This window comes from Ranitomeya imitator, chromosome 1 (assembly GCF_032444005.1).
Source record: "Ranitomeya imitator isolate aRanImi1 chromosome 1, aRanImi1.pri, whole genome shotgun sequence".
Taxonomy (NCBI): domain Eukaryota; kingdom Metazoa; phylum Chordata; class Amphibia; order Anura; family Dendrobatidae; genus Ranitomeya; species Ranitomeya imitator.
Window position 1 is genome coordinate 346555457 of NC_091282.1, and position 24159 is coordinate 346579615.

Consider the following 24159-nt stretch of genomic DNA (forward strand, 5'->3'; position numbering starts at 1 on the left):
GACAATTCCCAGGCGGATTACCTCAGCAGGAGGGACTTCCATCCAGGAGAGTGGTCTCTAAACCAGGATATATTCCTATCCTTAGTCCAGAGGTGGGAAACTCCCGATGTGGACCTGTTTGCCAACAATTGGAATACAAAATCAAGCACCTTCTTCTCCCTGACCTCCTCAAACAAGGTGCAGGGACTGGACGCTGTCTCCCACCCCTGGGAGTTTACCCTGGCATATGCCTTCCTGCCAATACCATTGCTACCCAGAACATTACAGAAGATCCAGATAGATCATGTTACAACGATTCTGGTAGCCCCATTGTGGCCAGGGAGAAGCTGGTTCAGCGCATTAACAGGCATGTGTCTAGAAGGCCAAAGGCTTCCCCAAAGACACGACCTTCTTCAACAAGGTCCCCTGACCCATCCGGGCCTACACAAGCTAAAGCTGGCTGCCTGGTTACTGAAGCCAAGATCCTAAAAGCCAGAGGGCTCTCGCAGGAAGTGATCGAAACCCTACAAAAGAGTAGGATGCCAATGACTAACGCCATTTATGGCAAAATATGGAAAAAGTTCTTGTCATGGTGTTCCCCAAACAGACCGGATCCTTTCAACCCAAATATTGCACAGATCCTTCAATTTCTCCAGAAGGGCTTGGAACTGGGGCTTTCACCTAGTACCCTAAAGGTTCAGGTGTCACCTCTTGGGTCTTTCTTCGACCAAGATCTAGCAAACCACCGGTGGGTCAAACGATTCATAACATCGGCAACTAGAATCCGTCCGAGACTCCACGTCCACACCCCTCCTTGGGACTTGAACCTTGTTTTAAAAGGTCTGACCGGGGACCCCTTTGAACCCCTATCAGCCTCCAGCTTAAAGATCCTGACCTTTAAAACTGTCTTCCTGGTAGCTATCACTACCGCCAGGCGTATAGGGGAACTACAGGCCTTATCAATCCAGGAGCCATTCCTAACCATAACCATGGATAGTATAATCCTTAAATTAGACCCTTCCTTTATGCCTAAGGTAGTTTCAGACTTCCACAGAAATCAAGACATCATTTTACCCTCATTCTGTCCAAATCCCTCTAATCCAAAAGAGGCCTTTCACACTTTGGACGTCCGCAGAGTGGTCCTGTTCTACCTCCAACAGACAGAAAGTTGGAGGTTGGACCAAAACCTGTTCGTCCAGTGATCAGGACGAAATAAGGGCAAGAAAGCTGCCAAAAGCACGATCGCTAATTGGATTAAGCAAGCCATTGGTCTTGCATACTCATCCCAGAAGCTTGCACCTCCAGCTTCACTAAAAACCCACTCCACCTGTTCAGTCTCGACTTCCTGGGCAGAGAGGGGAAACGCATCATCGGAGCAGATATGCAGAGCCGCCACCTGGTCGTCAGTCCATACATTTACCAGACACTATAGGCTCAAATTGAACAGGGACCTATCGTTTGACAGACGCGTTCTACAAGCAGTTGTCCCTCCCTAAAGAAATTAGCGGTTGCTATCACTCCGATACTGCTGTCGTGGAAGGTGACTGGAGAAATAGAATAGAATTAGTCTTACCGGTAATTCGGTTTCTAGGAACCTTCCACGACAGCACTAATTTCCCTCCCTATCTGATGTATTTATCAGATAATTCCTGCACTTAAGTGGTGTATATATATAAATATATATATATATATATATATATATATATATATATATATATATATATATATATATATATATATATATATATATATAATATATACACATATACAGTGCCTACAAGTAGTATTCAACCCCCTGCAGGTTTACACATTTGGAATTAACTTGGCATTGTGACATTTGGACTGTAGATCAGCCTGGAAGTGTGAAATGCACTGCAGCAAAAAAAATGTTATTTCTTTGTTTATTTTTTTTTTAAATTGTGAAAAGTCTTTTCAGAGGGTCATTTATTATTCAACCCCTCAACCCACCAGAATTCTGTTTGGTTCCCCTAAAGTATTAACCCCTTACCGGCATCGGACGTACTATACCGTCCGATGCCGGCTCCCCTGCTTTGATGCAGGGCTCCGCGGTGAGCCCGCACCAAAGCCGGGACATGTCAGCTGTTTTGAACAGCTGACATGTGCCCGTAATAGGCGCGGGCAGAATCGCGATCTGCCCGCACCTATTAACTAGTTAAATGCCGCTGTCGGGGGTCGGCGATGCTTGTATATTGTAACCATAGAGGTCCCTGAGACCTCTATGGTTACTGATTGCCCGTCGCTGTGAGCGCCACCCTGTGGTCGGCGCTCACAGCACACGTGCAATTCTGCTACATAGCAGCGATCAGCAGATCGCTGCTATGTAGCAGAGCCGATCGTGCTATGCCTGCTTCTAGCCTCTCATGGAGGCTATTGAAGCATGGCAAAAGTTTAAAAAAAAAGGTTAAAAAAATGTGAAAAAAATAAAAAAAAATAAAAGTTTAAATCACCCCCCTTTCGCCCCAATCAAAATAAATCAATAAAAAAAATATCAAATCTACGCATATTTGGTATCGCCGCGCTCAGAATCGCCCGATCTATCAAATAAAAAAAAGTATTAACCTGATCGCTAAACAGCGTAGCGGGAAAAAAACTCGAAACGCCAGAATTACGTTTTTTTGGTCGCCGCGACATTGCATTAAAATGCAATAACGGGCGATCAAAAGAACGTATCTGCACCGAAATGCTATCATTAAAAACGCCATCTCGGCACGCAAAAAATAAGTCCTCAACCGACCCCAGATGATGAAAAATGGAGACGCTACGAGTATCGGAAAATGGCGCAATTCTTTTTTTTTTTTTTTTTTTTAAGCAAAGTTTGGAATTTTTTTTCACCACTTAGATAAAAAATAACCTAGTCATGTTTGGTGTCTATGAACTCGTAATGACCTGGAGAATCATAATGGCAGGTCATTTTTAGCATTTAGTGAACCTAGCAAAAAAGCCAAACAAAAAACCAATGTGGGATTGCACTTTTTTTGCAATTTCACCGCACTTGGAATTTTTTTCCCGTTTTCTAGTACACGACATGCTAAAACCAATGATGTCGTTCAAAAGTACAACTCGTCCCGCAAAAAATAAGCCCTCACATGGCCAAATTGACGGAAAAATAAAAAAGTTATGGCTCTGGGAAGGAGGGGAGCGAAAAACGAACACGGAAAAACGAAAAATCCCCCGGTCATGAAGGGGTTAAGAAGTAGTTCAGGCACAATGAACAATGAGCTTCACATGCTTGGATTAATTATCTCTTTTTCCAGCCTTTTCTGACTATTTAAGACCCTCCCCAAACTTGTGAACAGCACTCATACATGGTCAACATGGGAAAGACAAAGGAGCATTCCAATGCCATCAGAGACAAGATCGTGGAGGGTCACAAGGCTGGCAAGGGGTACAAAACCCTTTCCAAGGAGTTGGGCTTACCTGTCTCCACTGTTGGGAGCATCATCCGGAAGTGGAAGGCTTATGGAACTACTGTTAGCCTTCCACGGCCTGGACAGCCTTTGAAAGTTTCCTTCCGTGCCGAGGCCAGGCTTGTCCGAAGAGTCAAGGCTAACCCAAGGACAACAAGGAAGGAGCTCCGGGAAGATCTCATGGCAGTGGGGACATTGGTTTCAGTCAATACCATAAGTAACGTACTCCACCGCAATGGTCTCCATTCCAGACGAGCCCGTAAGGTACCTTTACTTTCAAAGCGTCATGTCAAGGCTCGTCTACAGTTTGCTAATGATCACTTGGAGGACTCTGAGACTGACTGGTTCAAGGTTCTCTGGTCTGATGAGACCAAGATCGAGATCTTTGGTGCCAACCACACACGTGACGTTTGGAGACTGGATGGCACTGTATACGACCCCAAGAATACCATCCCTACAGTCAAGCATGGTGGTGGCAGCATCATGCTGTGGGGCTGTTTCTCAGCCAAGGGGCCTGGCCATCTGGTCCGCATCCATGGGAAGATGGATAGCATGGCCTACCTGGAGATTTTGGCCAAGAACCTCCGCTCCTCCATCAAGGATCTTAAGATGGGTCGTCATTTCATCTTCCAACAAGACAACGACCCAAAGCACACAGCCAAGAAAACCAAGGCCTGGTTCAAGAGGCAAAAAATCAAGGTGTTGCAGTGGCCTAGTCAGTCTCCTGACCTTAACCCAATTGAAAACTTGTGGAAGGAGCTCAAGATTAAAGTCCACATGAGACACCCAAAGAACCTAGATAACTTGGAGAAGATCTGCATGGAGGAGTGGGCCAAGATAACTCCAGAGACCTGTGCCGGCCTGATCAGGTCTTATAAAAGACGATTATTAGCTGTAATTGCAAACAAAGGTTATTCCACAAAATATTAAACCTAGGGGTTGAATAATTATTGACCCACACTTTTATGTTTAAAATTTATAAAAATTTAACTGAGCAACAAAACTTTTTGGTTTGTAAGATTTATGCATCTGTTAATAAATCCTGCTCTTGTTTGAAGTTTGAAGGCTCCAACTTATTTGCATCTTATTAAACCTGCTAAATCTGCAGGGGGTTGAATACTACTTGTAGGCACTGTATATGTGTGTGTGTGTGTGTGTGTGTGTATATATATACAGTGGGGCAAAAAAGTATTTAGTCAGTCAGCAATAGTGCAAGTTCCACCACTTAAAAAGATGAGAGGCGTCTGTAATTTACATCATAGGTAGACCTCAACTATGGGAGACAAACTGAGAAAAAAAAATCCAGAAAATCACATTGTCTGTTTTTTTAACATTTTATTTGCATATTATGGTGGAAAATAAGTATTTGGTCAGAAACAAACAATCAAGATTTCTGGCTCTCACAGACCTGTAACTTCTTCTTTAAGAGTCTCCTCTTTCCTCCACTCATTACCTGTAGTAATGGCACCGGTTTAAACTTGTTATCAGTATAAAAAGACACCTGTGCACACCCTCAAACAGTCTGACTCCAAACTCCACTATGGTGAAGACCAAAGAGCTGTCAAAGGACACCAGAAACAAAATTGTAGCCCTGCACCAGGCTGGGAAGACTGAATCTGCAATAGCCAACCAGCTTGGAGTGAAGAAATCAACAGTGGGAGCAATAATTAGAAAATGGACGACATACAAGACCACTGATAATCTCCCTCGATCTGGGGCTCCACACAAAATCCCACCCCATGGGGTCAGAATGATCACAAGAACGGTGAGCAAAAATCCCAGAACCACGCGGGGGGACCTAGTGAATGAACTGCAGAGAGCTGGGACCAATGTAACAAGGCCTACCATAAGTAACACACTACGCCACCATGGACTCAGATCCTGCAGTGCCAGACGTGTCCCACTGCTTAAGCCAGTACATGTCCGGGCCCGTCTGAAGTTTGCTAGAGAGCATTTGGATGATCCAGAGGAGTTTTGGGAGAATGTCCTATGGTCTGATGAAACCAAACTGGAACTGTTTGGTAGAAACACAACTTGTCGTGTTTGGAGGAAAAAGAATACTGAGTTGCATCCATCAAACACCATACCTACTGTAAAGCATGGTGGTGGAAACATCATGCTTTGGGGCTGTTTCTCTGCAAAGGGGCCAGGACGACTGATCCGGGTACATGAAAGAATGAATGGGGCGATGTATCGTGAGATTTTGAGTGCAAACCTCCTTCCATCAGCAAGGGCATTGAAGATTAAACGTGGCTGGGTCTTTCAACATGACAATGATCCAAAGCACACCGCCAGGGCAACGAAGGAGTGGCTTCGTAAGAAGCATTTCAAGGTCCTGGAGTGGCCTAGCCAGTCTCCAGATCTCAACCCAATAGAAAACCTTTGGAGGGAGTTGAAAGTCCGTGTTGCCAAGCGAAAAGCCAAAAACATCACTGCTCTAGAGGAGATCTGCATGGAGGAATGGGCCAACATACCAACAACAGTGTGTGGCAACCTTGTGAAGACTTACAGAAAACGTTTGACCTCTGTCATTGCCAACAAAGAATATATTACAAAGTATTGAGATGAACTTTTGTTTCTGACCAAATACTTATTTTCCACCATAATATGCAAATAAAATGTTAAAAAAACAGACCATGTGATTTTCTGGATTTTTTGTTCTCAGTTTGTCTCCCATAGTTGAGGTCCACCTATGATGTAAATTACAGACGCCTCTCATCTTTTTAAGTGGTGGAACTTGCATTATTGCTGACTGACTAAATACTTTTTTGCCCCACTGTGTATATATATATATATATATATATATATATATATATATATATATATATATATATATATATATATATATATATATATATATATATACACATACACTATTGAACCCGTTCTACGCCCGGGTGGCGAGCATTTATATTGGTATATGGTCTCCATCCTGTCATGTGCTGCTCCATCCTGCGTTCCCATCCTGTCATGTGCTGCTCCATCCTGCGTTCCCATCCTGTCATGAGCTGCTGCCATCCTGCGCCCCTGTTCTGTCATGTGCTGCTCCCATCCTGCGCCCCCCTTCTGTCATGTGCTGGTGCCATCCTGCACCCCCGTTCTGTCATGTGCTGCTTCCATACTGCGCCCCCGTTCTGTCATGTGCTGCTGCCATCCTGCGCCCCCGTTCTGTCATGTGCTGCTCCCATCCTGCGCCCCCGTTCTGTCATGTGCTGCTCCCATCCTGCGCTACCGTTCTGTAATCTGCTGCTCCCATCCATATGCCCCATACGCTGCTCCATAAAGGTTTATGGCCCCCGTAAGATGCTCCATAGTATATGCCCCCGTACACTGCTCCATAAAGGTTTATGGCCCCCATAAGATGCTCCATATTATATGCCCCGTACACTGCTCCATAAAGGTTTATGGCCCCCATAAGATGCTCCATAGTATATGCCCCCGTACACTGCTCCATTATGGTTGATGGTCCCATAAGATGCTCCATAGTATATGCCCCGTATGCTGCTGCGATATATATAAAAAAAATACCATACTCTCCTATCGTCGCTGGGCGCCTAGTGTTGGGGGCCTGAGCGGGCGGGGACACCGGCGCGCTGTGGGGGTCAGGTGCCGGAGTCGCCGCTAGCTCAAGCCCCCGACACTTGCTATATTCACCTGTCTGTACTGTTCCAGTGCTGCGTGCCGCTTCTTCCGGGTCCTCTGGCTGTGACTGTTCACAGGCAGAGGACCCGGAAGATGGAGCGGCGCGCAGCGCTGGAACGGGACAGACAGGTGAATATAGCTTATACTCAACCTCCTGCCACGCCCCTGCTGCTCCGTTGGAGATCGCGGTGTGCGTTCAGTGCTTACACATACCGCGATCTCCTGGGAGCGTCACTGTGGGGTCCAGACTGCGCCGGTGCTTGCGCAGTCTATAAAGGCTTCGGACAGAGTGGCGCTCCCAGCGTTATATTATAGATATATATTTACACACATACACATATACACACTAGATGGTGGCCCGATTCTAACGTATCGGGTATTCTAGAATATGTAGGTAGTATATAGCACAGGCTACGTACTATATTGCACAGTGACGTAGTATATAACACAACCGACGTAGTATATAACAGAGCTACGTAGTATGTAACACAGCGTACGTAGTACGTAGTGCACAGCTGCATAGTGTATTGCACAGGCACGTACTATATTGGTCAGCCATGTAGTATATAGCAGAATCACGTAGTATATAACATAGCCACGTCGTATATCGTAGTATATTGCACTGCCACGTAGTATATCACAGAGCCACGTAGTATATTACACAGTCGACGTAGTATATAACAAAACCCACACCGCCACATAGTATATTGCACAGCTACATAGTGTATAGCACAGAGCACGTAGTATATTGCACAGCCACGTAGTAATTGGACAGTCATGTTGTATATTGCACAGTAACGTTGTATATTGCCCAGCTACATCGTATATAGCACAGAGATGTAGTATATAACAGAGCCCACACAGTATGTGACACAGCATACGTAGTATATAGCAATGTGGGCACTATATGCGTGGTTAAAAAAGACTTAAAATAAACATATATTTACCTTCCGAAGACCCCTTGAAGTCTTGGCGCCTGTGTGCGGTGCACGCGGCAGCTTCCGGTCCCAGGGTTTGTATGAGCGCAGGACCTGTGATGACATCGGGGTCACATGACCGTGACGTCATGGCAGGTCCTTGTCGCATATCATCCTTGGCACCGGAACCTGCCGCTTGCACTACCGAGGACAGCAGGCGACGTCGGAGGGTGAGAATAACCTTTTTTATTATTATTATTATTTGTAACATTAGATCGTTTTACTATTGATGCTGCATATGCAGCATCAATAGTAAAAAGTTGGTCACACTGGGTTAATAGCAGCGTTAATGGAGTGCGTTACACCGCGGTCCGTTAACTCTGGCATTAACCCTGTGTGAGCGCTCAGCGCTGACTGCAGGGCAGTAAAGCAGCGGTCATTTCGCTGCCAGACTATGGCCTCACTGATTGGTCATGGCAGGGGTCGGGTGCGTTTTGCCACGACCAATCAGCGACTTGGATTTCCATGACAGACAGAGGCCGCGACCAATGAATATCCGTGACAGACAGAAAGACAGACGGAAGTGATCCTTCGACAATTATATAGTAGATATACATACACACATACACATACATATTTGCCTCACTGCGCTGACGATGTGAGGGAGGGCTCCCAGAAGAAGACATATTATAGAGACCAGCTAGCCTGGCTCTGTGGCTGATAGCCTGGCTCTCTGTCTGGTATGCTCTGCGTCTGGCTGGCCTGGCTCTCTGTCTGGTATGCTCTGCGTCTGGCTGGCCTGGCTCTGTGGCTGGTATGCTCTGCTGCTGGCTGGCCTGGCTCTGTGGCTGGTATGCTCTGCGGCTGGCTGGCCTGGCTCTGTGGCTGGTATGCTCTGCGGCTGGCTGGCCTGGCTCTGTGGCTGGTATGCTCTGCGGCTGGCTGGCCTGGCTCTCTGTCTGGTATGCTCTGCAGCTGGCTGGCCTGGCTCTGTGGCTGGTATGCTCTGCGGCTGGCTGGCCTGGCTCTGTGGCTGGTATGCTCTGTGGCTGGTATGCTCTGCGGCTGGCTGGCCTGGCTCTGTGGCTGGTATGCTCTGCGGCTGGCTGGCCTGGCTCTGTGGCTGGTATGCTCTGCGGCTGGCTGGCCTGGCTCTGTGGCTGGTATGCTCTGCGGCTGGCTGGCCTGGCTCTGTGGCTGGTAGGCCTGGCTTCCGCTGGCTGGTTTTTGCTCTGTGGCTGGCAGGTTTTTGCTCTGTGGCTGGCAGGTTTTTGCTCTGTGGCTGGCAGGTTTTTGCTTTGTGGCTGGCAGGTTTTTGCTCTGTGGCTGGCAGGTTTTTGCTCTGTGGCTGGCAGGTTTTTGCTCTGTGGCTGGCAGGTTTTTGCTCTGTGGCTGGCAGGTTTTTGCTCTGTGGCTGGCAGGTTTTTGCTCTGTGGCTGGCAGGTTTTTGCTCTGTGGCTGGCAGGTTTTTGCTCTGTGGCTGGCAGGTTTTTGCTCTGTGGCTGGCAGGTTTTTGCTCTGTGGCTGGCAGGTTTTTGCTCTGTGGCTGGCAGGTTTTTGCTCTGTGGCTGGCAGGTTTTTGCTCTGTGGCTGGCAGGTTTTTGCTCTGTGGCTGGCAGGTTTTTGCTCTGTGGCTGGCAGGTTTTTGCTCTGTGGCTGGCAGGTTTTTGCTCTGTGGCTGGCAGGTTTTTGCTCTGTGGCTGGCAGGTTTTTTGCTCTGTGGCTGGTAGGTTTTTTGCTCTGTGGCTGGCAGGTTTTTGCTCTGTGGCTGGCAGGTTTTTGCTCTGAGGCTGGTAGGTTTTTGCTCTGTGGCTGGCAGGTTTTTTGCTCTGAGGCTGGTAGGTTTTTTGCTCTGTGGCTGGCAGGTTTTTGCTCTGTGGCTGGCAGGTTTTTTGCTCTGAGGCTGGTAGGTTTTTTGCTCTGTGGCTGGCAGGTTTTTGCTCTGTGGCTGGCTGGACTTCTGCTGGCTGGTATCAGGTTAGCTGGACTTCCACTGGCTGGTCTCAGGCTGGCTGGTCTTGGGCTGGCTCGACTCCCTCTGGCTTGCTTGCTGCTAAATGGATGAGTGAAGTCCAACCTGGCAGGATTTATATACCTTTTCTAATTGGGGGCTGGCCAATTGTTTGAGTATGTGCAGTTAAAAAAAAAAAAAAAAAAAAAATGGAATCTGGCGCCGGATCCATCAAATGACTTCCATTTTATCAGACGGCGCCGGCGCCGTTGCTGTCCAATTTTTCAACGGAAACAAAAAAATTACTTTGTCTGTCGTCTCCGGCTGCTGGACAAACAATTCTCAACGGATCCGGCGAACGACTGATGAAACACTAGGCCATCCGTCACTAATACAAGTCTATGAGAAAAAAACGGATCCGGCGGCATTCTTTTTTTCAAAATTCGACGGATTGTGACTGAAGGCAAAAAACTGATGTGTGAAAGAGGCCTTATTGAGTCTTTTTCAAGTATGTATTGATGAGTTTTTACTTGCGTTTATTTCAGTTTATTTGAATTTGCCAAAAAGCTGCAAAAACCCTGAAAGAATTGACATGCTGCAATTTTCATAAAATGCTTTAATGGTTCAAACCCGTTAGGAAAAAATAGGCAGCGTGAGATTACAGAAATCTCATTTACTTTGCTGGTACTGTAAAACGACGCTTTTTTTTTTTACCCTTGAACAATTTTGTGAGAAAACACAGCATGCGAACAAGCCCTAAGTGAATATGGCTCTTTTGCTCTTCACCCTTTTATAGGGTCTGTCTCCGAGATAACCACTTTCAAAATGCAGCTGCATCCCACTGTAGTCAGCTGGTTTTCCTAGGGAAAGCTGCAGCCAGCTAAGCACTATAAGAGAAATGTAGTATTATTCGGCAGCTATTCATGTAATAGGAGGACAGTGTAGGTCAGCCACAATGGGACTCGCACAAAGTCCCTCTCCATTCTGGAGCAAAGGGTATGTGGACAAGGATTGAGCTCAAGCCACAACCGTTGCAATACAAGAAGCAGGTTCGTCTTTCACACTTACCCTATGGTTAGACCCCGTGACTGCAGAATGCTCTTACCATACAATCCCATACCCTATTCTGTTTAGGTTGCTTGCCGTCATCAATCATAGTTTGATTATTTTCCGGTCAACGTGGTTCATGTAGACAGTTTTAACCACGAGTCAAATAAAGCGGTGCCTAGTGCTCACAATGTCAAGAGATGTCCTTAAAATGGCCACTCGTAGACTGTAAACCATTCTTTGGTCAATGGCACTTTTCTAGATTGGGTATGATTGTATGTCTCATTCAGGAATTTGATGGATTTCTATACAGCTTTCCACAATGAAGCTGCACTTAACCCTTGCTCTCTTCTAGCTTGTGCTAAGGGCAGGGTATCGCACATGCACAGCTAAGCGGATGGTCCAGTGCTTTTCACATACTGCTTCTTGGTGTGCTCTGCAATTACCCAATCCCTTGATGACAGCTGTGTTAAGTGTTGATGCAGCGGACAGGAATGTTAATGCTATCGGTGGGAATGGACCGTCGTCGCAGTGTGACGCCTCTGCAGCACTTAGCATTCAAACACACAGGCCTGAGCCTTCCACTCCTCTCCTCCCGCTCACTCATCCATTTGACTGCCTGACTAGCATGCTGATAAGCTTTACTGCGCTTTCTCCACTTCCACATTTCTCCATAAGGGGGCACTATTGACTAATTGCAGTGTATAATAAAGTAATAGTAAAGGCTGCATTACGCGATGATTTGTAGAACTGACATCGCTGACTACTGTGCTAAGCTCCAGTAGGCCGCAAATGTGTTCACATTTACTCTAAAGTGGTGGGGATGAAATCTTTCCATTGCTTTCAGTATGAGATTTATTTTTTAATATGTGAATGATAACATGGGAGAGAGGATTTTTGCCATTTCTTTTTAAAGAACCACTCCAGCAGTTTTTTGTTTTTCCCTCTGGAGTGATGCCACTAATCTACTTTCCCTGCACTTAGTCTTGTAGTTACCAACCACTGTCTTCTTCTGTTCTCGGAGGTGAGATGCTATACTCATTATCATCCACTGGTCAATGTGAGGATGGGTCATCAACAGGGACGTCTCCTGGTTTTCATGGTCCCCAGGATAAAGTATCTCAGTGGGCTCCTTTAACACGTACCACGATTCATGATGCACAGATATGGCAGAGAAATATAGGTATAGTACAATGCCAAAGATTTCACTTCTTACATTACATGAGTGATATCTATTGTAAATTCTAGAATAGCTCAGAAACTGAACAGTATAGTTCTCCATGCAGTATTATGGGCATCACATAGTGCTCCATACAGAATAATGAGCCCCACATATTGCTCCATACAGTATTATGGGCATCACATAGTGCTCCATACAGAATAATGAGCCCCATATATTGCTCCATACAGTATTATGGGCACCACATAGTGCTTCATACAGAATAATGAGCCTCATATGTTGCTTCACACAGAATAATGGGTCCCATATTTTGCTCAATACAGTATGAGCCCCATATATTGCTCCATTCAGTATAATGGACCCATTATAATGCTCCACACAGTATAGTGAACCCCATATATTGCTCCATACAGAATAATGAGCCCCACATATTGCTCCATACAGTATTATGGGCATCACATAGTGCTCCATACAGAATAATGAGCCCCATATATTGCTCCATACAGTATTATGGGCACCACATAGTGCTTCATACAGAATAATGAGCCTCATATGTTGCTTCACACAGAATAATGGGTCCCATATTTTGCTCAATACAGTATGAGCCCCATATATTGCTCCATTCAGTATAATGGACCCATTATAATGCTCCACACAGTATAGTGAACCCCATATATTGCTCCATACAGAATAATGAGCCCCACATATTGCTCCATACAGTATTATGGGCATCACATAGTGCTCCATACAGAATAATGAGCCCCATATATTGCTCCATACAGTATTATGGGCACCACATAGTGCTTCATACAGAATAATGAGCCTCATATGTTGCTTCACACAGAATAATGGGTCCCATATTTTGCTCAATACAGTATGAGCCCCATATATTGCTCCATACAGTATTATGGGCACCACATAGTGCTTCATACAGAATAATGAGCCTCATATGTTGCTTCACACAGAATAATGGGTCCCATATTTTGCTCAATACAGTATGAGCCCCATATATTGCTCCATTCAGTATAATGGACCCATTATAATGCTCCACACAGTATAGTGAACCCCAAATATTGCTACATACAGAATAAGGACCCTCATATATTGCTTTATACAGAATGAGCCCCATATATTGCTCCATACAGTATAATGATCTCCACATATTGCTCCATACAGTATGAGCCCCATATATTGCTCCATACAGAATAATGGACTCCATATATTTCTCCATTCAGAATAATGGGCCCCATATAGTGCTCCAGTATATGATGGGCCCCATATAATTCTCCATACATAATGGGCCCCATATAATGCTCCATACAGTATATGATGGGCCCCATATATTGCTCCATACATTAAATAAAAAATGAAACGCTCGCGCCTCCTCGCTGGCCCCTGGTCCGGACTCCTTAGCGATACAGTCCTCTGACTCTCTGCACAGTGATTGTTCAGAGCAGAGAGCGCTCTGTAGTGACGTCATCGTGCCCCCTGAAATGTCAGAGTTGGAAAACGCCGCAGCTGAGGAATAGGGAGGGGTAAGTATTGCAAGTCCCGGGGCCTGAGAAACGGGGGAAGGGGGGGGGGGGTACGGGGAGGATTTGACCTACTCGCGAGCGCTGGCAAAGGGCCCCCTAGCGTGCCTGTGTCCCTGATGCCGACTGCCCCCCCCCCGCCTGCTCAGGGCCCTGCTCATCAATATCTCAGTCCTGGATGACCCCTTAAACAGTACCTTTCACCATAGGGAATAATTTGGTGATAGGTCTCAAATGGATTTTTGTATTGGGTCGGAGCTTTTGAAAGGCGTGTCTGTCTTATACCAACTTATTGAACAGAGGCTTTCATGATTACTTAATAGATAATCTGCCTATTTTAGGAAAGAAAAAAGTCCTATCTATTAGATCAAGTTTGTGAGTATATTTTTTCCGTCCCTGTTAGGGAAATTGGGCAATAATTCAAACACTGTCCTGTTCTTCCTGGACTGTTATAAGAGTCACTAATGCTTTTCTAGTAAATGGATAAATATCAGATATGGAGTTAAAGGATATTTGTCAGCAGGTTTTTATTATCCCATTTTAGGTCTCTTTCACACTTCTATCTTTGAGCTCCCGTCGAAATACGTTGTTTTTTGAGAAAACCGTATCCTGCAAAAAAATTTGCAGGATCCTGCATTTTCTCATAGACTTGTATTAGCGACGGATTGCCTTCCGTTTCATCCGTCATGCACTGGATCCTGCGGAATTAGACGGACCGTCTTTTGAAAAAACGTTCCATGAAACGTTTTTTGTCTGCAGTGGACACAGGATCCTGCTCTCGCTGTGAAACGCAGGAATCCAGTGACGGATCCTGTTTTTTACATCTGAGAATGCCTAAAAGCATTTTCCAACCCAGGAGAAAAATCTCTCTTAATATCTCTCTCTCTCGAAATTCATTCAACGCATCCGTCATAACACTGGATGCGTTGCACACGTTTTCAACTATTTTTACAACGTCCATCGATACATCGGTTCACTGCATTCGGACGCATGACGACTCACGGAAGTGTGAATGAAGAGAGCCCCTTGATGTAGCTGTAGAGGCCTTGATTCCAGAGATTTGTCACTTATTGGGCTTCGTTCTGGAGTCTTGCTAAATGCACTGTTTAATCTACTGCAGATCAGTTCTCTGACTGCTGAGCTCTGTATAACCTTGCCCACACCACTGATTTGCAGCTTTCTGCCTCTGCACAGTGTATACAGAAAGCTTCTGATTCATGGTATGGGTGAGGATATACAGATTTCGGCATTCAGAAAACTGATAGATCTGCAGCAGAGAAAACAGTGATTTTATCAAAACTTCACCACGCATTCTTGTGACACATCTCTGGAATCACAATCTGTGTCCCTTCATCATGTTGTCCTCAGATTGCATAGCAAAAACCTGCTGACATATTCTCTTTAACTGATGGCACATGGCTAACTACCAAGGGTGGAGAACTCAAGCAAGGAGTGACATTTGTCAATCGTGAGAGTAAAATAAGTTAAAGTATTAATAAAAACATTTCCCCCATATAAATTGTTTTATCGCTAAAAAAATGACAATTGATATTGCCGTGTCCATTATAGTCTGCGCTATAAACTAATCGCTATTTAACCCGTATATTGAACGCAATTAAAATTAATGGCAACGTTTTGGGGGTTAATGTTTCACCCAATCTCTCATAGAAAGGAATAAAAGGTGATCAAAAAGTCGCATGTACTCCAATGTTATATAAACATTAACTCTTCCTGCAATAAAATATGCCCTCATACAGTTCTGTCCACAGAAGAATAACTATCGCTCTCGGAAAATAGAGACAAAAACAAATGTTTATTTTAACAGCTTCCGGACAGCCCATACATTTTCAAAGTCAGGGTGATCAAGCTCCTGCTCTGTGGTGACGTTCTAAAACATGTATTTGTATTGCTGTGGGGGTGGGGATCCTGCTGTCAAAGACATCCGGAGTCCCCATAGGGAAGGCAGAAACGGTTTATTATTGTCTCTGCTTTCTCTATCACTGTATACACATCGGTTAACAAGCAAATAGGAAGCACTGACAGCGCTTCCTTCTCGAGAGTGTCACTCCTCGACACTTGTCATGTGATTGTTGTATATAAGAAGCAGGTCTGTGGAATAAGTAAACCAAACCTCCAACTCCGACCCCACAGCACTAGTCACTACTGAGCATGTACATAAAGTGCAACACAGATTCATCTCACCTAAACCTCAGACTCCACAGCACTGCCTCACTACTGAGCATGTTCATAAAGTGCAGCACAGATTCATCTTACCTAAACCTCAGACTCCACAGCACTGCCTCACTACTGAGCATGTACATAAAGTGCAGTACAGATTCATCTCACCTAAACCTCCGACTCCACAGCACTGGTCACTACTGAGCATGTACATAAAGTGCAGTACAGATTCATCTCACCTAAACCTCCGACTCCACAGCACTGGTCACTACTGAGCATGTACATAAAGTGCAACACAGATTCATCTCACCTAAACCTCCGACTCCACAGCACTGGTCACTACTGAGCATGTACATAAAGTGCAGTACAGATTCATCTCACCTAAACCTCCGACTCCACAGCACTGGTCACTACTGAGCATGTACATAAAGTGCAACACAGATTCATCTCACCTAAACCTCCGACTCCACAGCACTGGTCACTACTGAGCATGTACATAAAGTGCAACACAGATTCATCTCACCTAAACCTCCGACTCCACAGCACTGCCTCACTACTGAGCATGTACATAAAGTGCAGCACAGATTCATCTCACCTAAACCTCCGACTCCACAGCACTGGTCACTACTGAGCATGTACATAAAGTGCAGTACAGATTCATCTCACCTAAACCTCCGACTCCACAGCACTGGTCACTACTGAGCATGTACATAAAGTGCAGCACAGACTCATCTCAACTAAACCTCCGACCCCACAGCACTGGTCACTACTGAGCATGTACATAAAGTGCAACACAGATTCATCTCACCTAAACCTCCGACTCCACAGCACTGGTCACTACTGAGCATGTATATAAAGTGCAGCACAGATTCATCTCCACTAAAAGCCGAGATCCTGATATCAGGAACAGAACAGACAATCATAGGACACTTCACAACTTTCCCAAATTATGAAAATATCTACAGCACATCCTGCACTGAACTACTGTACCCAATTTATTATATATTTTCAGAGTCGGTCCGTTTTATACCAACTCCACCAAAATGGGCACCAATTCCACGACTCTTGACTCCACATCCCTGATGAGAGCAGCACAGTAGCTTCCATGTCACTGAATGGCCAGACATTTCTGCTATACAGCCTGTAGGCTGCATTTCCCTTATAACTGCTGCTAATATACCAGCCCCATTTACAAGGTAAATAAGATGAAAATAAAATGATTGAAATGCCCCATCTACAGGTCTTTTGTGACCTTATGGGAATGCAATGTGTAAAATAAAGGAAACCTATAATTACCTTATAATTATATAATTGCCTCATCCCTTTTAATTTCTCCACTCATTTTAAACGGGAGAAAAAGAAAGCTGTGGAAATCGCTCATAATCACTGCAATTCTAGATTTTCGATGTGGCAGGAAAATCAGATTTTCCATTGATCCAGTTTAAGAACATTTTCCACAACCGTTTTTAAAATGTGACCTTTGCAATGGCTCTGCGCAGTATTACAACCACCTGTAATTGTAGCTTTACCTTGTTCTAATCTTTCATGTGGAGTAATTAATTACCTATAGCCATTTAAATTAAAATGATGTGCACAGATCCTGCTGAGTATGCAGATCCTTCAGGAGAAAGTGACCTGTCTGCCTGTGATAGCTAATAAAGATGGACTGCGGACATCAAGGGCATACATGCCACATACTGTAATTCAAGGGTACGGAGGTCATAAATCCAATTTGTTTTTATAATCTAAAATTACTTTCTATTTAATATTTGATTATTCTTAGCAAGTGTAAGGTCATCAGATATGTGCTGTAAACACATTGCACTGTCAAAATAAGCTGCTGTGTATTTTATTTAAAAGGTTTGTCTCATTTAGATACTGTTCATTCTGTATCTAGATATGAATGAACATCTAAAGGTACCGTCACATTAAGCGACGCTACAGCGATATAGACAACGATGCCGATCGCTGCAGTGTCGCTGTTTAGTCGTGGTGTGGTCGCTGGAGAGCTGCCAGCGACCAACGATGCCGAAGTCCCCGGGTAACCAGGGTAAACATCGGGTTACTAAGCGCAGGGCCGCGCTTAGTAACCCGATGTTTACCCTGGTTACCATTGCACTGTGTAGGCGCCGGCCGTAAAGCAGAGCGGTGACGTCACCGCTGTGCTCTGCTTTACGGCCGGCCGGCGCTGACACAGTGCAGGGAAGCTGACGCCGGGGGAGGCGACAGACACCGGAATGTAAGAATGTAGTGTTTATTTTTTTTTACATTTACAATGGTAACCAGGGTAAATATCGGGTTACTAAGCGCGGCGCTGCGCTTAGTAACCCGATGTTTACCCTGGTTACAAGTGAACACATCACTGGATCGGCGTCACACACGCCGATTCAGCGATGTCAGCGGGTGATCCAGCGACAAAATAAAGTTCCAGACTTTCAGCTCCGACCAGCGATGTCACAGCAGGATCCTGATCGCTGCTGCGTGTCAAACACAACAATATTGCTATCCAGGACGCTGCAACGTCACGGATCGCTATCGTTATCGTTCTAAAGTTGCTCAGTGTGAAGGTACTTTAAGGCTATGTTCACACTGCTTTTTTACCGTAAGTTTAGTATGTATGCCAAAAGAGCTTCCCACAAACACACTTAATGAAAGGCTCTATTGGCAGGCCGAAACCAAAGAAATGTCTTTTTTTTTTTTTTTTTGCATCTGTCTGACCAGTGTACATTAATATACCACAAATAAAAAGGTATCACGGCATAGTAGACAATGATTTTCCATCCATAAAAAGCATACGGTATGTATTTTACATGGCTAGGTTTTCCCCTCTATATTTGCACAGTGGAGATTATAAAACGTGCTGTGATCATACCCCTACTTGCTGAGATACAGCTTGTAATAAAGTCCACGTCTTTGTTCACACTTCTGTAGGTTTACATGTGAAGTCTCAGCACAGAACTTGCTTTGGTACTTTGGTAGCATTCTGTTGCAAAGTTGGACATATCCACAAAGGGATTGGATTTGCATAGCATCAGTCAATTAGTCAGTTCTTTACTTTTTCAAACCATTTCTATTGCTGCACATTTTTAGTGGCTCTTTTTTGGATTTTTTTTATGAGCTTTTTTTGTTCATTGTATTTCGAACTTTTTTTTTAACTCCATTTTTCCCATAAGGATTGGGAGATTATTCATTTTGCTCTTTAGTTTTTTTTCCTCCCTTTCTTTCAAGAGCTATACCTTTATTTTTTTCACTCATGTAAATCAGCATTTCAATTGATATGCAAATGATGCTGTAGATCTGAAGCCTCTGTGACCCCAGCTCTATTTCCCCGACCAGCACTGCTTGATTTACAACCTCTGAGCTGTGTGACTTCAGGCAAAAAAGCCGCCAGTCAAGCAGGAGCTGGGCAGTGAATAGAGCTGGAGTGACAGAGGCTTGAAGTTGACAGCCTCATTTGTATACCAATTAAAAGTCTAGTTTCTCAGTAATGGATTAATGGACTGGCCATGTAAAGGTATTGCTTTTCATCGAAAGGGCTACCTGTGCATGTAAATGGTTTAGGGTGTGAAATCCCGCACACCAGAGTTTCTTGAAAAATGAAAGTACAGTGAAACATAAAAAATACAGGTGCAAAACTCAGAATAGTTAGTGTTAGAGTTCAGTTTTTCATATTTTTTTTAATGACTTTGTTACAGATGGAACGCCAAAGACTAGCACGTGAGAAGCAATTGAGGGAAGAGGCAGAGAGGACGCGGGATGAGATGGAGAGGAGATTGCTGCAGCTGAAGGAGGAGGCACAGATGGCCAATGATGCTCTTGTAAGTGCATTCAATAATTTGAAATTATTTTAAAATTGTTTTCTATTAGATTTTGCTATAGAATATGCGCATAAAATCTGCACTAAAATGCCATTGTGTGAACATAACTTAAGGCCATTTTACACAGCAGGATTTTGTATCTGTGCGGCCACAAATAAACCCTACACAAAGATAACATACAGGTGCATGTGTATGGTGGCCAATATATGCATACAAACACTACGCAATGTATGTCAATGGTGTATACTGTGTCACTTGTATCTTAGTGCTTTCTTTTTTTGTAATCCTGCCTGTGTTAATGAGATGACTGCTGTAGTTACGTTAAAAGCTTGATTTAAGCAACAGGTCTCCTTCTGATGACATTTCAATTGAAACCTGTATTTCTCTCCTCTAGATGAGATCTGAAGAAACAGCTGACCTTCTAGCAGAAAAGGCTCAAATTACGGAAGAGGAAGCCAAACTACTGGCCCAGAAAGCTGCTGAGGCTGAGCAAGAGATCCAGAGAATCAAGGCCACAGCCATACGTAGTGAAGAGGAAAAGAGACTTATGGAGCAAAAAGTTCTGGAAACCGAGATGCTGGCACTAAAGATGGCAGAAGAATCAGAGCGAAGGTACGGCTTCATGCAAACCAAAAGAGAAGCTTGGATCAGCATTTTTTTTGCTCTGCTAGGTTATGGAACCCAATTGTTTCCAAAAAACCCTACAACTTAATTTAGGCCTGATCTAATTGTAGCCAGGACTGACTAGGAATGAGCATTTGTCCCCCTTTCCTGAGCCTAATGAAAAGATAACCTAATCATAAGAAAAAACAGCATGCCCCATTCCTTTACTTTCTTTCTTCGTTAGTCACATCAGTATCTACATCAATCCTTCATTTTCCAAATAACATCATAACTAGGTATGAAACACAGGTATGATACATAGCATAGATGTTAGTTTCATGCTAACATACAGGCAATACATTTTTATATGTGATACATGGTAAGATGGTGGAACAGTTATGAATGGAATGAATATAAACTGGGGATGTGTTCACAAGTCCACAATGATTCATCATCAACCTGATGATCAACTGTAAAATGAAGTAAGGGGAAGGCAGGGGAGGTGGACTACTTATTAATCAGAGAGGGGGAAAGATGAGGTCCACAGAGCTTTAAGAATAAAAGTGGAATCAGAGTATATATACCACAGGCGATAAAGAGTAGAGGGTTTTTGGTAAGTCGAATTTGAATTTGTCCAAGGTTTCCATATTTTCCTAAATGTCTCTCAGCTTTAGATTTCCTCCAATATAAATATCTGTTGGGTTTTATGTATCCATTCCTTAACAGAGGGATGGTCTGGTTGTAACCCAGCAGTATAATGCCTTCACAGAGTGCTCCATACAGTATAATGCCTTCACAGAGTGCTCCATACAGTATAATTGCCCCACATAGTGTTCCATAAAGTATAATGACCCCACAAAAAGTGCTCCATACAGTATAATGACTGCACAAAAAGAGCTCCATACAGTATAATGACCCCACATAGTGCTCCATAAAGTATAATGACCCCACAAAAACTGCTCCATACAGTATAATGACTGCACAAAAAGAGCTCCATACAGTATAATGACCCCACATACAGTCATGGCCAAAAGTATTGACACCCCTGCAATTCTGTCAGATAATACTCATTTTCCTCCTGAAAATGATTTTCAAACGCAAATTATTTGGTATTATTATCTTCATTTAATTTGTCTTAAATGAAAAAAACACAAAAAGAATTGTCCTAAATCCAAATTGGATATAATTTCACACCAAACATAAAAAAGGGGTGGACAAAAGTATTGGCACTGTTCAAAAAATCATGTGATGCTTCTCTAATTTGTGTAATTAACAGCACCTGTAACTTACCTGTGGCACCTAACAGGTGTTGGCAATAACTAAATCACACTTGCAGCCAGTTGACATGGATTAAATTTGACTCAACCTCTGTCCTGTGTCCTTGTGTGTACCACATTGAGCATGGAGAAAAGAAAGCATACCAAAGAACTGTCTGAGGACTTGAGAAACCAAACTGAGGAAGCATGAGCAATCTCAAGGCTACAAGTCCATCTCCAAAGACCTGAATGTTCCTGTGTCTACCGTGCGCAGTGTCATCAAGAAGTTTAAAGCCCATGGCACTGTGGCTAACCTCCCTAGATGTGGACGGAAAAGAAAAATTGACAAGAGATTTCAACGCAAGATTGTGCCGATGTTGGATAAAGAACCTCGACTAACATCCAAACAAGTTCAAGCTGCCCTGCAGTCCGAGGGTACAACAGTGTCAACCCGTACTATCCGTCGGCATCTGAATGAAAAGGGACTGTATGGTAGGAGACCCAGGAAGACCCCACTTCTTACCCCAAGACATAAAAAAGCCAGGCTGGATTTTGCCAAAACTTACCTGAAAAAGCCTAAAACGTTTTGTAAGAATGTTCTCTGGTCAGATGAGACAAAAGTAGAGCTTTTTGGGCAAAGGCATCAACATAGAGTTTACAGGAGAAAAAAAGAGGCATTCATAGAAAAGAACGCGGTCCCTACAGTCAAACATGGCGGAGGTTCCCTGATGTTTTGGGGTTGCTTTGCTACCTCTGGCACTGGACTGCTTGACCGTGTGCATGGCATTATGAAGTCTGAAGACTACCAACAAATTTTGCAGCATAATGTAGGGCCCAGTGTGAGAAAGCTGGGTCTCCCTCAGAGGTCATGGGTCTTCCAGCAGGACAATGACCCAAAACACACTTCAAAAAGCACTAGAAAATGGTTTGAGAGAAAGCACTGGAGACTTCTAAGGTGGCCAGCAATGAGTCCAGACCTGAATCCCATAGAACACCTGTGGAGAGATCTAAAAATGGCAGTTTGGAGAAGGCACCCTTCAAATATCAGGGACCTGGAGCAGTTTGCCAAAGAAGAATGGTCTAAAATTCCAGCAGAGCATTGTAAGAAACTCATTGATGGTTACCGCAAGCGGTTGGTCGCAGTTATTTTGGCTAAAGGTTGTGCAACCAAGTATTAGGCTGAGGGTGCCAATACTTTTGTTTGGCCCATTTTTGGAGTTTTGTGTGAAATGATCTATGTTTTGCTTTTTGCTTCATTCTCTTTTATGGTTTTTCATTTAAGACAAATTAAATGAAGATAATAATACAAAATAATTTGTGTTTGCAATCATTTTCAGGAAGAAAATGAGTATTATCTGACAGAATTGCAGGGGTGTCAATACTTTTGGCCATGACTGTAGTGCTCCATACAGTATAATTGCCCCCACATAGTGCTCCATACAGTATAATGACCCCACAAAAAGTGTTCCATACAGTATAATGACACCACAAAAAGTGCTCCATGCATTATAATGACCCCACATAGTGCTCCGTACAGTATAATGGGCCCTACATAGTGCTCTGTACAGTATATTGGCCCCACAGTTGCGGCAAGATGGCACATGCAATTTTTACCGCTGTCATATGAGGGAATGTTAAATGCACCTTTGTTATACAGACATCTAGTGTCAGTGTGAAAACTACAATATTTTTAGAATTCCATTAAGCATATGCACCCAATAAATGCTTAGAAGATTTATTATATAAACTTATAATGAGCTAACGTTAATGTTACATTATTCCAGATTTTCAGATCCTTATCCCTGGGTCATTCTGCCTTAATAATTATTTACCTGTTAATTTATAGAGTTGTCTCTTTAGATTTAGGTCCTGCAGAACACACAGAACTCTACCACTGCTAATAATACCAATCTCGGTTGCCATCTTGCCAAATGTAATACATCTCCTCCTTGTAATATGATAGTTTTTCCCTATTTTGTTTATTGCACATTTGCATTTGTTTAGTATTTTGGATTCGGATCTTTATGCATTAAAGCTCCGCTTTCATTTACAAACCTATAATCCAAAAATCACTTATATTATTTGTACTGTCAATTGAGTAACCCATAGTGAGTAGAGCCTTAATAAATATTTCCAATTATTAAATAAGTTGTGTGCGTTAAACAGCTCTGTGTAGTAGAACATGATCACTTGCTCTGCACAGAGAGATTTCCAAACTTTTAGAATACCTTGTTTGTCTATACTTTACAATGGCAGTACATTGTTTTCAGTAAGATACTTCATTTCTCCATTCAGGTAATGAGGAATAATTAATGTACAAAATAAAATTCTCCCATAAAGACAAGTAATTAATAACACTACTTAAAATACATGAATCCCAAAAACAAAATAAGAAAAAGACACGATTGAGACTAAAGTTATAAGTAGAGATTAAAAAATTACAGTTAACAGATAATATGTCCTTAACTGAAAATAGATAATTTGGCAGTATATTCTACTTGTCTATGGGTATATATTCAGTAGATATCTGTTTGACTGAACAAGAGATGCTGATGAATGTGACAATCTTTGCTTTATCTGCTTTGGCTGAATTTTTCAGGGACATTTTGTCTAGTGGATAGTGAATAT

General features: G+C 43.5%; 1 protein-coding gene across 2 annotated transcripts in view; it reads left to right on the plus strand.

Annotated features, from left to right (window-relative positions):
• NF2 (NF2, moesin-ezrin-radixin like (MERLIN) tumor suppressor) overlaps window positions 1-24159 on the plus strand; it is a 175682-nt gene that overhangs the window by 101686 nt on the left and 49837 nt on the right. For both annotated transcript variants that reach the window (XM_069760065.1, XM_069760071.1), the window contains exons 12-13: window positions 19550-19672; window positions 20067-20284. In XM_069760065.1, the coding sequence (XP_069616166.1) occupies window positions 19550-19672; window positions 20067-20284 (341 nt within the window). The remainder of the gene's footprint in view (window positions 1-19549; window positions 19673-20066; window positions 20285-24159) is intronic.